General features: G+C 43.8%; 1 protein-coding gene across 1 annotated transcript in view; it reads right to left on the bottom strand.

Annotated features, from left to right (window-relative positions):
* The window catches only part of mast2 (microtubule associated serine/threonine kinase 2), a 178,532-nt gene that overhangs the window by 49,856 nt on the left and 112,222 nt on the right, over positions 1-16,454 (bottom strand). Inside the window, 1 exon segment of the mRNA XM_040129350.1 lies at positions 16,407-16,438. Within this exon segment, the coding sequence (XP_039985284.1) occupies positions 16,407-16,438 (32 nt within the window).

The following is a 16,454-nucleotide window of genomic DNA, read 5'->3' as shown; positions in this document are numbered from 1 at the left end:
AATCTTCGCTGAAGTCAAATGATCTGTCTGACGTCTCTTTTTCAGCTTTGCCTTATTGGAGCTCTTCATCTTTGCCGTTTTTGTTGTCTGCTATTTCTATCTCTGTGAGGACCAGTTTAACTTAAAGGCCTGAAGTTTGAGGATCATTTCGGAAGGGGAGGACATTTAGTCCGGCCCTCGCTTCTTCAAAGGGCTGTTTGAGGGTTCAGGTTTAGGTAAGGCTGAGGGTTAAGGGCAAACAAATGTACTATGGCGTGTTTTCGTGTGCATGTGGGAAATGTTATGCGTTTGATATATATATGGCAGGCTTGTGTCTAATTCACATACACACTTGACAAGCAATTACTGCATGTAATGCAGATATGGCATGCTGTGTGTGTGTGTCTCCTGCCATCTGTGGAGATGTGCAGCATCAGCAGTTTGAGCGTAGCCTGTGGTCCACACACACACACACACACACACACACACACACACACACACACACACACACACACACACACACACACACACACACACACACACACACACACCTGTATGAAGGATGAGCTGCCATGGTGGATATTCAGTGACGTCTGCTCTGGGAATTTATTCATCTAACACACAGACGACGCACGCACACACACACAACCACTATTTACCCTTTTCTCAATTTTCCGGGGAAGTGTGATGGAATTGTGAACTTTGTCTGAACTCTCCAATAGCTGGCCTCAGAAGCAATGGATTTTTAACGCACACTGCAAACACACACTTACACACAGATATATGAAATGCCCTCAGGCAGGTGAAGAGAAGCACATAACAGGAATAGTAGAACCCGAAGAGAGACAGACAGGCTCCGCACCAAAGAGAGACGGGTAAAGTGTGTGTCCACCAGGTGTGTTTAATGGCCGGAGACAAGTCCTGCTAGCTCCGCCTAGAGTCTGCAATATTCCTCACAGGCCACAACACAACAGACGCACTGTGTACCCGATCATGTGGCTAAAAATGTAGCATTTGTCGGGTGGGTGGCGTTAGAAGGAAGGTCATTGGGTCATTGAGATCAAAATGGTTCATCCTCTGGGGAGCAGCAAATGTCACGTCAGTCCGTCCTGACAGGAACGCTGCCTGCAAAGTTGACATTTTGACCTGATGTTGCCAAAGGTCGCGTTTCCAAAATGTAAAAGGTTCTTCCTCGGGGGTGCCGGAGTGTCAAAGTTCAACAGAAATCTGCTCATGAGATTTTTAAGTGGGGTTTTCTTCTTCTTTCTTTTTTTTTTGTTGTTCAAGTGGAACTTTTAAACTTTTACTTTGACTTCCTTATTTCCAGAAAACATTCCCTACAAAACTGCTAAAGCGACTGAAAAACGACTTTAAAAGACTGACAGGGATCCGGGAACCCAAGTAAATATTCTTAAACTCTTTTTTTTAAAGCTCTGTATTTCTTGAATTGTAGGCTTGACTGTCAACAAATTTTACATTTTGATCAGCTGACCTGCTGTGCACTAACAAGAGAGTCTCCAGGTTGTGTCAGCAATAAACTGGAATTAATTAACTGGAATAGTACGGATTGGACAGTGCATCCATTTTCCTACAACTGATTCCAAATTATATTGTCGTTCTGCAGGAAAACGTCTAGGAATTTACACACTATCACATATCAGGTCATTTCTAGGAAGCTATTACGAAAGTATGGGGCTTACGAAATAAAGTTTAATCTGAAATTTAAAGGAAACCTTTCCATCAGTTGTTGAGATACCTGGTTACAAGCTCAAGTTTTGTTCCAGGAAAGTCAATTTTTTGGCTGACATTGTCTTTATAAAAAAAGGTCAGGTTAGAATTTCAGGTGCCTGTTCCACCGTGAGCAGCGCAAAAGCACACATAGAAAGAGAAAGGAAGAAAGTAAAAAGGAAGAAAGAGAAATATTCACGATAAAGAACAAATCAACAACCTTTAACAGGAGAGGACATAAAGGTGACACCGGAAGCCTGCAGCACTATGATATTCCCACAGAGACTAAAGTGTGGTTCAGTTTGCGTAGGTTAATTTACAGCGACTGCCGCTCTTCACTGGCTAAAGAACAAAGCTCAGTTGGCTGCCTCATGAATATGGATTCACATCTGGGGCAACCCAAGGCATCGAATGCACCTGTCAAACGTCTGAGGAGGAAGAGAAGAGGTGGCGGAGCTGCTTGAAGTTGGAATCCGCGTCTGGCACAAAAAGGAAAGGAGCAGACAGCGAGGGGTCGGTCATGGTCAAAGAGGGGACGGAAAATCGGGCAGGTGTATAAAGGGAATTCCCCAAATTTCCAAGACCTAATGGATGGTGGAGAGAGGAAGCAAGACGACTCCGCTGACTTGTTATAAGCTGAAAGGCCCCAAACACTAACTCTCTGTGAGTTGTTTCTTACTTTTACACACAAACTCAGCCACTGTAGCACAGTTCCGCTCTCTGAGAAAAATGTGGTTTTGGAGCATCTTTCCGCCGCAGGCACTTTGGGTCCCTGCTGGGAAACAGGTATCCATTGTGCAGCATTGACTGAAGGCATTATATCAGTGTGTGTGTGTGTTTGACAGAGTGTATGTGTGTGTGGAGTTTGTTTTTGCATGCCTCCGGTCGCCATCAGATCAGCGGCCTGTCTGGTAACTGCAGGTGAACCGCTGCGACTCAGTTTCATGACTTTCCCTGAATGAGGCAGTTTTTAAGAATAAATTTAAACTACAGCCTGTCACAGTTTCACCCAAGAATCCGCAGATTTCACTCTGGTCTTATTTTCGTAGTTCATTCTTATCAGTTTCGACAACATTTCCTGTCTCCTTCAGCTTTTACCTGCTCTAGTTTCTGTGGCAGCACACGGCAGCCCCTCGTTCTCAGGTGCCAACCATTTAAAGGACTAGTTCAACATTTTGGGAAATAAATTTTGTACACACCTGCCTTCTTCTGACAGCGAGACGAGAAGATGGGTGTAAACCTAGTATCTGTGCGTTACGTACAGGTTTAACAAATGACATATAATGTGCTACTTCTTCACTTTGTACAGAGCCATGCTAGCTGTTCCCCCCTGCTTCCAGTCTTTATGCTAAGCTAGGCTAACCACGTCCTGACTCCAGCTCACACAGACGTCAGAGTGGTATCGATCTGGACGTCTCACTCTCAAGACAGAGAGCAAATAATCATGTTTCCCCTAATGTTGAACTATTCATTTCAAATATAATATATCATCATATGTCCTCTGTTAGTGGAATTATATTGTGATGATACAATCATCCTTTGTTTTCCAATCTAGTAATCCCAAGCGATTTGTTATTTAAAACCTAACATAATGATGTACTGAAGATTTTGTTTTACATGTGTGAAGAAATTTGTGTGATACTCCACTACAGTATGTTTCCCATAATTATGGAACACATTACTGTGAAACACAGTTTAGTATTGTACACTACTGTATTGAACATGACTTTTATTATCTTATGTGTAATGTTGCTTACATTTGCCACAGTGTTAACTGATTGTAGCCACATCACAGAGCCGTAGATTTGTGCGTTGTTTAGACTTTTTTTCAACAGCAACAGCGATGGATGTCTTAACGTTGATGTTTTTGAAATTACTTTGAGGTTTGGGGGTTTTACGTGCAGCACCAGGGAGAAACAGGATGACACCGCGTGGGTAGATGAGCCGGCTGGTATATTTAAATGTTTGCACACGTGTGTTTACTTGTGTTTTACCTCCATTATGAACAACCGCATATAAACTCAGAATGTAATAACTTTGCTTCGTGTGTCTTATGAGTTTTACAGGTCATAGAGGTAGACATTCACTGCTGTGACAGAGCTGACGGGAGAGATAAAGGAAAGTAGCGATGACCAAACAGCTGTGTGCGCGTTCAACTAAACCATCTGACACACACACACACACACACATACCTGACACACACACACACACACACACACACACACACACCAGACAGCAGGTGAGCGTATGTGGATAAAATCTACAGCTAAACTCATTTCCCACAGTCCACTCAATAAAAGTTGGTCTGCAGGTTACAGCCACCACAGGAAATCAATGTTACGGCCCACAGCAGACCCTGTGAGTATGTGTGTGTGTGTGTGTGTGTGTGTGTGCGCTCCCTCTTTATTCCCTTATCTCTGCTGCGAACTTGTTTAAGTAGCTACAGGGTTAATGCCCCTAAGTAAAAACACATTTACAAACAACAAATAAGATGCAACAGTTCGTCATTTTTCTTTTTTTAAACCTCTAAAAACGATGATAACAACCTGTTGCCAATAGGACTGAACCGTAACATTTTAACTTTGGCGTCTTTTCTTTAACATTACTGAGCCTTTATTCAACGCGATCCATCTTGTTTTCACTACAAACACCAGCACAAACATTTTGGGCACCAAAAAGCACCTGAAACATGGAGGAGAAAACGTCCAGCAGACCAGTCAGTGCTGTCTCCTTACAGCCCCGAGGTTAGTTGCATTTATGAGGATTTGCACGTTTGCTGAAGGGGCAACCCCAAACAAAGGGAGCCTCCACATGTAGGTAATGCAACACAGAGACAGGCTCTGTCTCTGTCAACAAGCTTCTCTGCCTGCACACGCACAAACACGCACGTACCATACGTGGCTGTTTTCTTTTCTCCTTGTACAGATTTCGGGTGCAATGTTAACACGTCCGCTTCAGTCCAGCTTTCCCATTTGAGACCAAACCTCCGACAGGAAGGTGGGATCACTAATCAGCTTGTTAGATGTGATGTTAAAGTTTGGGAGGTGTTTGCGTATCTTTGCAGGAGTCTAATTCAATGTGTAATGATTTAAGAATCCATTTTCTTTTGTCATTTTCCATTTAAACTAGGCACTTGTGTATGAGAGAGGACAGTGAAGAGCAGGCTATGTCAGGAAACACATTATGTTAACATGCTGTGTTGTTTTGAAATGAAACACATTTTAACTGTATGACGTGACACAATGACCTTGTCTTTTGCGAGACGTTGTATATAGATTTCTAACCCGGAGCACAGACAATAAGCAAACACAGAAGATCTGAAAATACAATTATGGAAACCTTTTGGATAAGAAAGGCTGTGAAAAGTGCGAAAGTGGAGGGGCAGAGAATAAGTCTGTGGGAAAAACCACGTTTGACATATCTTAAGACAAAGTCAGAAAATAGCAGAGAAATGACGGGAGGATCACGAGTTATTATTCTTCTTATCTGAATACGTTAAGTGGCGTTAAAAATGAGGAAGCCGTCATCTTCCAGCCCTTCAGAACACCTTTACTCTGCGAGCGCTGACTCGGTTTTAGTCTCGATTACGGCTCCACACGAGCTGTTGACTCCATCAACACCAATCCAAAAACTGCCAGAGCCTGTTGCTATGCAGGAGTCCCTCCTGTCTCGCTTCACAACCTCCCTCTTTTAAAAACACTGCTGAGACAATTACACACAACATGGGGCGGTGACAAGGAGCACAGAAGAAGAAATCTGTTCCCGAGTGTGTGTGTGTGTGTGCATGCCCCTGTTATTACAGGGAGGAGGAAGAAAATTGCTGCTTCAAAGTGATAAGTACAGCTCTGTCTCTGCCCCTCTTTTCTCTTGGAGAAGCCACTTCTGGCTTTGATAGACAGGAGGAAGAGGAGAGGTCAACTGAGGGAACGACAGAAAAGAGGAGAAATGGTTGTACGCACAAACGTCAAATCATGCCCTGCAACCAAGACTTGCATCTCAAACGAGCAAATTGTATGCAGACGGAGGAAATTTAATAAAAGAGATCACACACACTGCAGTTCTAGGATACATACCAGCGGTGTTACATGTGACAGTAGCTCACATTCAAACACACACACACAACACACAGAGTGAGACAGAGCGACCTGTTTATCCATCAAAAGACAAATCTAGTTAGATGACCTTCATGTTGGAGCAACTCCTGCTGAGCATCTAAGACATGCGGAGGGGAGGAGGAGGAGGAAGGCGAGAGGAGTGGAAAGAGAGAAAAGCGAGGACGGAGTGACGGAAAATGAAAGAGATAAATGTAGCAGGAAAACAACCAAAGTGCAGAGGCGGAGAAATGTGGACTAATGAAAAAGGACGTATTGGATGGAAGCGTGTACCTCTTGGAGCGCCGCAGCATGCTTCTCTCGGGCAGTGAGAAATTGGAGAGCACCGTCCAGAAGGAGTCAGACATGCTAACGCTAACGCAGACACTCGACCATTGCTCTGACACGGCGGCACTCAGCAGAGGATGTGGTTAGCAAACAGACGCTGGCTTCCACCTGTCACACCAGCAGCAGCCAGTGTGTGTGTGAGAGCTGCTGGTGTGTCTATCCTCTCCACCCTCCCTCCCTTCTCTTTCTCCCCCTCCTCTGATCCTCTCTCTCTCTCTCTCTCTCTCCCCTCCCTCCTTCTCTGATGTTCTTTTCTACTTCTCACCCCCTCTGTTTCTGAGTGGAGCTCTTACTGCCTCCACTATAGAGCATTGAGAGACTGGTTATCAGTTTACAGATGTTTATCGCCAGATGTTTGACTCCATCCCGAATCATATCATTGATTTATCCGCCAACCTCCCTGTTATAAACACAGCTGGCTGGGGTTTCCTTGTTTTATGAGTAAATGCCGGTTAAATTCCTCAAACATAATTTAGCCATTTTACACCACAGGCACCATGCGGGAACCCAGGAATGTTTTTAGGAACTCACGAACTTTACTCACATTTTGACCGGAGCGGTCAGGGTCTAAATTTAGTCTCTTTCACACAGATGTCATAAAACTATACACATTTTTCCTACCATCTGAGAATTGAACATAGTGTTTATACTGTGGTATGAAACCACTGAGAGCAATGGTGCAAATCAATGAGAGTTTGTTTTAATCATTTTTGCGGCAACGTGATGAAGGAACTTTCTATGTCTGGTTGATATTTATTTCGCCTGATTAACCAAAAGCAGACATTCTTTCTGGTTATTTTTTCAGAAACCGAAATATATCTCCGTATACTGTATGTACTGATACTGCAATTTAAAAAAAAAAAAAAAAAGAAATCCACTGGGACGGAGGATTTTATCCATACCACCCCGGCCCTGCTCTGACTCTTAAAGTTCCTGGACTCAAAAAAAGAAAAGAAAAGAAAAAACCCCTGCTCTGGGTGTAACACCTTCCAGGCAGGAGTTGGCAATGCTGAACATGGCTACATGGTCAAACACACATTTTGCAGCTGTTACGACATGTGAGTTTCATTCACACAGCAATCAATAACTGGGTGCCACAAGTATGAATATAGAGATGAGGAATGGACATTTCTCGATATGCACCAGTTTCTGTTTTGACTTTAAATCAAAGGAATGGCTGTGCATAACCTCTTTCCACAGATTGCATAATTCTGAGTTGCAAGCAGACTGATGTTCCCTTCTTTGATTTTTCTTACTTGAATACTTTTTAAAAGCCTGAAAAACTCTGATTATTCAGTTTCCACGATAAAAAAAAGCAAAGATGGGAAAAAAAGTCAGGAAAAAAAAAACATAGTTTTGATTCTTTTTTCGATCTTTTTAATCCCATGCTTTCTGTTCCCATGACTCCTCAGATTTATCTTGCGACCCTTTGTGGGTTTCTGATATCCACAGATTAGGAACCACTGTAGTTGTGTTTATCGAGGATAAAAACAAAGCTATGTAGTTTGACTTCTGACTCGTCTTAAATGAGAACAAGAATAGAGTGAGTGTGAGAACAGGAAAGAGCACGAGCGAACAAGCGAGACGGAGCTTTGATGAGAGATGTGGTGAGTGAAGAAGAGAAAGGAAAAAAATGATGAACTAATCTGTTATTTGATTCACTGCCGCTGCATAGTAGCATAGCATAGTAGCGTTCAGTTTCCATCCCCTTTTCCACCTCTACATGTCTCCTTTGCATCCATTCATTACGAGTCAAACCACAACAACACATTGCAAAGAAACCCAACCTTCTGTTCCTATTTTGTCTTGTGTAAAAATGACACGTCGGACGATGTTGTTTTTCAATCCATCATCAGTTTACTTCCTACAGTCTTTGTTCTGTAAATTGCAAAACAAACCGAATTTCCCCTTATAAGTAGCCAGAACTGGTTTCTTGCAATGGACTGTTTTCTAGTGTCATCAGAGAAACACAACGCTCATCGGTGCCGTTGGCTGGCTCCTCTCTAGCGCCCCCTTTCAGCTGAGCAGTCTTCCGCCGAACGCCAACGTCGGCTGGCAAAAACAGAAGGTCGGGAAACTCGGTAATGGAGGCAAACGGAGGACAACACACGCTCAGAAAACAAACAGCTGTGTTATGGGGCGACACACAGCGAGAGTCTTACCTCCAGAGGAAGGGGTTTCCTCGCTGGTGAACAGGGGCGGACAGAGGGCCGTCAGAAGAACAGAGGGAGGGAGAGGAGGGGGAGGAGGAAGAGGAGGGAGAGAGGGTGATGACGGGGGGCTGAACGACGAAGGGATGAAAAGAAGTGGGGGACAGCAGGTGCTGGAGGAGGCTGCTGTTGCCATGGCAACGCAGCTGAGCTGGCGACCAGATTCTGCCAACAGAGGAGGGAGGGGAGGGGAGGCAGAAAGGATGCAGAGGAGGGTGAGGACAGAGACACGTGTGATGAAGTTTGCTAACCCAGACACTTGTGGTGTGATGAGACGTTGCAATGCCTGACTGTCTTTAAAAAAAACTCTTGAAACACAGGCTGGAGACACTGTCCATAGGTCAGGTAACTTTCCTCCACTGTCCGCCTGCTGGGCCTCGTGCCGGACTCAATGAGTAATATGAGGGAAGTGTTAGGACTACACATACCGGTTGCTACACAGCATTTCACAGGTTTGACTACAATCGCTTGTTGTTTGACTGTTCAGTTTAAAATTACAAACGCCTGTCACAAGTCAGTAGAGCCAGAAGTAACGTTAAATTCACTCAGTTCTAGGGGTTGTGGACTGGAGATATTAGTCATTTAAAAGATTATCTTTTTTTTTTTTGGTGTGAGGCTGCACAATAATAATACAGATGTCTAGTCAATTACATTTAAAATGAGTGGAGTGCCCCTTTAAAAAATCTCTTGGATCATTAATCAATTAGTGAAGTTCCTATTTGATCAGTTCTGACTGGGTGAACTCCGGTGCTAATATCAGAAAAGACACTGAAAGATGCTACAATCACAAAGTAAAAACATAAAAATGGCTTTAAAATAGTTACCAGTTCATTTACCTCGGTCAGTTAAATTAGCATTTTAGCTCTTGTTTGGTTTGAGGTATTTCAGTAGTTTCTGTAGTTTGTTTTTGAGTCTTTGGTAGAGGCTTTAATACAAAGTCGCTCAGAGTATTGAGATCATATTGTGTGAGAGCCAAGCCCCGGTTCTCAGTGTTTGAGGCAGCAGCCGTGCCAGGCTTAACCCGCTGATCCATACTGTCTGCCTTCCTGCAGATGTCCCCTCGCAGCAGGCGGAGAGCCTCGCACACTAAATCATCACAGTTGGAAACGGGTGGACAGAAAGTTCTGGATCAACTTCACAGAGCTCTCTCGGGACGGGAGGAGATGGGATGGCAGCAGAATGAAAGAATTCGGACATAATGAGACTTATTGGGGTGGAGTAGGGATAAGTCTGTCAAGCAGACATAGACAAGAAGTCAGGCTCATCTTAATTTTGTCCAACAATCACTCGCTCTGCCTTAAGAGGAAGCACAGATACAACGGTTTGGATAAAGATAAAAGTGTATGCTCAGAAAAAAGAGCCAGAAAAATATGCCTCTGCTCTACAGAGTTCAGTTGGCAGTTGGCACAGACCCGCAGGGCACGAGGGCCTTATGGTGGTGGTCTTCATGTCCCCTCCCCCCCGCTGGATGAGACAGAATGGGCGAGACCACCTGCTGAGAGGTCCAGGGCTACATACATTTTAGTATGCAAAGTGTTTCCAGAACTTACAAGGGGCCATCTGCGGCCACCGTCTCAGCTTTCCCACCACGAAAGAAAATGAATAAAATGTGCTCTAAGGATAATGGATTAATGAGTCCAGCCAAACAGAGCTGCATTCACAGGCACTGATGGGGAGCAGTTTGACAAGGCTAGAAGTTTTCGGTATAACACCGGCGATGAAATTAACGCGAGATCATTTGACCAGGGTTACTTCACAAGGCTCTGCTGAGTGGTTGTTTGACAACGCGGTCCGCAGGTCAACCAAAGGCAGCTGAACCTACCGCCACTGAAACTCGGGGGGGCAATTTTGTTCTCGTGTCGGAGCGAATGGGCTCTTATTGCTCAGGCTGACCCACGCACTCAACTTTTTGCCATTACGTTCGCAGAAGCTGTGCACAGCGGACGGAACAGCGACAGCAACGGATAAATGCTCAACAGACTTGCTTTAAAATACAATGCTCCTGTTTGGAGGTGACTTTGGTGGAACACCTGTGTTCTATATATCTATAGAGTTGTGTAGTTATAGTTGATCATTTCTTTGATGAGCCTGCATTCGTACGTAAGAGTGTGTGAGTGCGGTGCTCTCAGAGTAACTGCAGCCTGCTGAGCCGACGGAGGACTTCCCTCCCTGCTGGTCTCTCACCCTGATACCTTCTCATGTTTCTGTCTCCCCCTGGTTTTCCATCTCGCCCGGGTGTCAGAGTGTTTCAGTGACTCAGTATGTATGTACACTATGTATTATCAGTCTTTGTGTGTAACGTGAGCCAAACTTGCCCCCATGGTCACAGCCACTTTTCTAGCGGTAGTGACGTTGTTTGCAGCGACAGCGTATGACAACATATGACTACGTACGACTAAATAGATTTTGCTTTTATTTTATTCAGCGGGGATTGTGGTCGGTGGTCAATCATTTTAATTGCACAGCTAACAACATAAAATAACAAATCCCGACAGTAGCGGATGCAGACGGCAAGTATGTTCCTTTGCAAATATTTGAAAAATTTTAAGTTATTCCCAAAGGTTAACAAAGGAAAAGGCAAAGCGGAGTATTCAGCTGGAACAACAGTAACTTTAAGCCTACCTATGCATAATTGGCCTTTTGTTGCCTGTCCCCACATAACAAGACATTTATGTGTATGTAAATAAATTAATTTTTTGTTTTTGGACTTGAAGTGTGGTGTTTTTGAGGAGTAGTTAAAACCTTTTTTTTTTTTTTTTTTTACTCGCGTCTGTACAGAGGCCGACACCAAAATCAAAACCAAAGCCCACGGACCACATCTGTCAGCCTGAGCTATACCCACAGACACTGGAGGGAAGTACTGGCCAGATAAACATACTGTCATTTCTATATTTCTGTTTGCGAACAGACTAAACAGACGAATGCAACGCGCTAATTAGCGAGCTTCGGAGACGTTGGTAGCTGTATTTTTTCAATTTGGAAAGACCCAGCCTGGATGTTTCCCCCTGCTTTCAGTCTTTATGCTCTGTACTTAACACACTGACATGATACTGATACTGAAACTCTCAAGTCATTATCAGAAAGAGAGTGAATAAGCACGTTCCCCTGTTGTTTAGCTGTTCCCCTAAGAAGCAGCAGCAGCAGGTGGCAGCAGTAGGCCCGTGCTGCATCTAAGAGGGTAATGCTGGATTTTTCAGAGATATTCTTGTTTCTTTCTTTCCTTTTGTTTAATTTGTGACATTTGTTTCCCTAAAATATGCATCACACAATGGGATGTAAACAGACTGTAGCTACAGAAGAATAGGAAAAGGTAAAAGGTGAAGGAAGTAAGACACACAGCCCACGGCACTCAGACATCCAGACTACACACACTCTTACTGGAGGCGGAGGTTTGGGGCTCCTGCTCTCTCCTTCCTCCTCTTCATCTTGTGTCCCGGGACAAAAGGCTCAGTTGTAATCTCTAATAATCCACCGGTCTGCATCAGCTCATCTGCCCATCAAACACATACTGAACACTGAAGCTCCTCAAAGGACCAAAAAACTGTCCCACAGTCAGTCCTCCATGAGTCAAACCACTGACAACACTTTTATATACGAAGGAATGACCTGTGTGTGTGCATGTGTTACGTCAGCACCTGCTCTTATCTCCACACAGAGACACGCACAGTTATGTGAGCTATCTGGGGTAGAGTGTTCCTTCACCAGCAAGCACGGACTTGCTGAGTCACAAACTAACAGAATGCCCAAGAACACACACAAACACACACAGTCTGTGCAGCTATGTGCAGACGGCCTCACACACATTTCTCTGGGCTGAATAAACAGACTCAGTGTATATTACACAGAAACTCATTTGGGATTTCCTCTTCCTCATTTTGTCTTCTTCGGAATAATCCAAAGTAAGTTTAAAAAAACAAAACAAAAAAAAAAACACCACCACCACACGTGATAAATCCTCGAGTCTACTGGCAAACCCTTCCTTCCTCTTTTTGCATGAAAATAAAACAAAACAAAACAAAAAAAATCAGAGAGGACATCAAGATCTGAGTAGTTCCATTATGTCGGATAATAAAGAGGAAACTGATCCTTGGAGTTCAGACTAGTTTCGCATAGAGGACCCCCAGCTCCTGCCACCGATCAACCAGACGAAAGGGTCAGAGGGACACTCCTGCCCGCACGTCCCCAGGAACAGAGTGCCTTCCCTGGGCACTGTCCGCACAGTTAATCCCCCGCAGTTCCTGGAAGTCTCAGCTTTCCTGATGGCTGTGATCACGCTGCCCGCTGTCAGACGAGAGGACTGACTGAATCCTCGACGCACAGCCGCAGGAGGGACAGAGAGACAGAAGGTGGGAGGAGTGTGAGAGAGAGGAAGGCAGAGGGATAAAGACAGGAGAAAAGCCAGAGATGTTCTCTTTGCTACTTCATTCAAATTATTTAGAGTTTTTTTTAATATAGATTGTCACTCTACTATCACTATATCCCTCGCTGTAGTTTTTATAAAGAAAACTAAGCAGGTCTTCGTCATTGTCAGTATTAATACATAAACCCGGAGAAAATCGTGTTTTTTTAAGTTAGATCAAAAAATCTTTCTGTTGTTTCTCTTGGACTGCTTATTTATTTTTTCATGGCTTTTTAGGAATTACTTTATTTAATGACTTGACTGGAATGACTAAAGTTAAGTAAGTTTATCTTTTATCTTGGTTTATTTCTGAAATTACAATTTACTGGCTTATGCTTGTGACTTATGTGTGATTTTTTGACAAAAAACTCTCTTTTATGACTTTAAAAAAAAAAAAAAAAAAAAAAAAATGTATTTTTTAAATTACCTTTTAAAACCAGTTAATGTTGTCTGACATTTATGTGTAAGAATCGGCCAACTGTCGAATTCATACTCCAAACATGACTGGGACTGGGCTCACTGGCCAATCAGAGCCAAGTTTCAACCCTCGCCCTCGCGCTGAGCTAACGTTAGCCGGAATAAATCTAAACTCAGCACAGGGCAGCTGCAGACGTGTTGCCAAACCAAAGTTTTCCACACAGGTTTACCTTGCGAACGGATTATGTAACTGGTAGGCTGTTTTCTTCAGTCACTGTTAGACTGGCGACGATGATTTCACGCCCAGTCTGCCCGGTCTGAGAGACGGGGAGGATGTATTGGCGGCAGTAGGCGGAGGTGGAGGAAGGCGAGGGAGAGGAGGAGCAGCTGTAGCAGCAGCGTCAGTAGCTGAGCTCGAGGAAAGATGGAGGAAAGTCGCTGAGAGGGGACGACTGCAGCGCGGGTTTATAACCTACTCACAGTTACTACGTCTTCATCCTGTCATGTTGGACTGAGGGCAGAGTGGATGCTACAATGACTCACTATCACCTCTTGAGGTATAAAGTGGTATTACAGGACGGGACGGGCCGGGGCTAGCTGGTTAGCATGCTAACTTTGGTAGACTAACTCTCTGCAACACATTACATGTCGTCTCTGACAACGTGAAAGCTGTTATTTCTTCACATTCTGTTGATAATCTCGTTAACTCTTCAATGCGTTAAACTAAAATACTGACATATCGACCGTTTAACAACTTTTAATAACAACTTTCTAAAACAAAGTAAAACAAGTTTAGCTTTGGACTTTAAAATGACTTTTTTTAAAAATGAATATTTAAGGACTTATTAAAATTTGTAAAACTATTTAAATCTTTTTACGTTTTATTTACTCTTTTTTACACCGTCCTGATATTGCGAGACCATGTAGGAAGTGCAGCTGTCCTCTCTCAGTCTCTGTTCTGGTTTCCGAGAAGCCCGGGGACACCACTGACCCTGGTGGGCTAAATGCAACTCACATGCCAGATTGCTAATTCATAAACAATGGACTGGATCACAGACGGTTCTGTGACACACACACACACACACAGAGTTAAGTGATTACTGGACTGACGCAGAAGCAGCCACAGGACATGTGATGTAATTAGGCACCAATCTGGACCAGTGTGTGTCATGAAAATCTGTTGCTAGTTTAAAATGAAATCTCGCAGCAGTAACTTTCCTACAGATTCACCCTGAAGGTACCTCCTCTATATCTATATATCTATATTTATATATGAGTGTCTGAGTGTCTCCGCAGTGAAAAAGTGACAGATGAAGCAGAGAGGACTTTCTGTCTCTGACTGACAATCAGAGACAGAAGACAGGCTTGTTTCAGTGCCATCGGTTCCTGAACTTTGTCCATTAAAAAAGAGCTGCAGCAGCGCTCAGCAGACAGCAGGACGCCGCTGCCAGCCAACTCGCACTTTCTCAAGTCGAATCATTGAGGCTTCACAACAGCCGACACGCTGAGCCTGGGAATCACACAAACTACCAGTCAGTTCTCTATCACACACACACACACACACACACACAGACACCCGACCCCCGTGGCTCTGGTCTGATATTAAGAATCTGATGATGCAGCTCCGTATCTTCAAAGAGATACGAGGAGCAATGGGAGAGCAAAGTTGGCTGATTTTTGATTGGGGGTTGGACTGCAGCTACAGCCTCACAGCTACACTTTCATAGTTTTTTGTTGTTTTTATGTCTCCAGCGACTGAAGGTCCTAAAGGAATTCAAAGACTGGGAAAGTAGGGTCATCCCTACAGACCACCACAGTAGACTTCTGGATGATCAGGATAAAAACGGATGGTTTTTAGTGAGGGAAACCCGTCATAATGTGTTTGGGGTTTAGTGAAATTGTTTAGCAACATCTGTCAGTTATTTGCAGATGAACTGGCACCTATGGCACCTGTGGCTCAAAACTTCTACTCATTTAATTCAATTTCCTAAGGTTCAGGTGTTGCACACTGCTTGTGATGCTCGCGCAAGTACTGTACAAATAACAGGTTAAGCTGATCTGAGTGTCTGTCACTCATGGCCTGGTGGCGTGTTGGCATACAAACATCACATCGTAGGTTCACAACTGTACGAAAGCCCTAATCTGCCAAGAGATAACCAGAAACCCGAGCAATAGTTGAACCTTGTATGCAGAGAGATGAAGAACCATGTTTTTCTACGTTCCATGTAAAAATCATAGCCCGAATATGATCAAAACCAGCATATGATTTAAAATCAGGATACTAGTGGGCAGGTAAACGTGTCTGTTGTGTGCAGATCTATGTGGATTCTGCTCCGAGAAAAATTCAGCACTTTAAAAAAGTCAATTTTAACCTTCGGTCTAGAAAAACGTGACCACAAACGCAAGGACTACTCGAAAACTGTTATTCATCAGTAGTGTGCCTGTAACTCACTGCAGTAAACGGTGCTGAAAGACCTGCCCTGCACCTTCTCTGACCCCTGTTGCTGTGGTGTTTGAGGTAGTTCAGGGAAACGGGGAAACTCCAGAGTGAGTGATGACTGGCCCGCTCTAATTAGTTATGAGGATTACACTACGATGACAAACCTTATATTTCTACAGTTTGTCAGAAGAGTGACTCTGTATCTGACTCTTTCTTGTTTCTGGGCGCACACACGAGGTTATAAATAGGTCTGCATCCATCAACAGTGGGATGCTCAGCTGTTCTGGTCAACACACACAGAGGAACTCATTGGCCTACAAACTTTGTCCTTGGACTCTTTACTGGAAGCTCTCTGCATAACTTGATAGGAATTAACAGCTGAGAAAAAAAACAAACAAACACTCAAAATAATGTTTTCCATGGGAAATTTAAAGGACTTGTACATGGATTTTTTTGCAAACAGCAGAAATACAGTAAAGTAAACTCACACAACACACAAACACACTCACACACACACATACAACAGTTTAACTGTCGCTGAAATCTGGCCACTAGGCAGAAACCTAAAGTCTCTACAGAACCCATGACAAATGCTTTTAAGCTTAAACAGCGGCTTCTGTTCCCCTTTTATTCCAGACCACAGCTTACACCGCCTTGTGATGTATGTGTCTGTCTTTGGTTCATTGCATCCTCAAAGCTTTCCACATCTTTCCAGACTACACTTCTGGAGAAAAGCAACGTAGCCTGGACAGGCCCTGATTAACCAGAAAACAGAAGGGGGGATGGATACTTACAAACTGCCTCTCCTGGGAAGGCTCAGCTCCTTCTGAAAGAGAGAAGAA

The sequence above is a fragment of the Xiphias gladius genome, chromosome 6, assembly GCF_016859285.1.
Source record: "Xiphias gladius isolate SHS-SW01 ecotype Sanya breed wild chromosome 6, ASM1685928v1, whole genome shotgun sequence".
NCBI classification, from domain to species: Eukaryota; Metazoa; Chordata; class Actinopteri; order Istiophoriformes; family Xiphiidae; genus Xiphias; species Xiphias gladius.
This window is presented reverse-complemented; position numbering and strand designations above follow the sequence as displayed.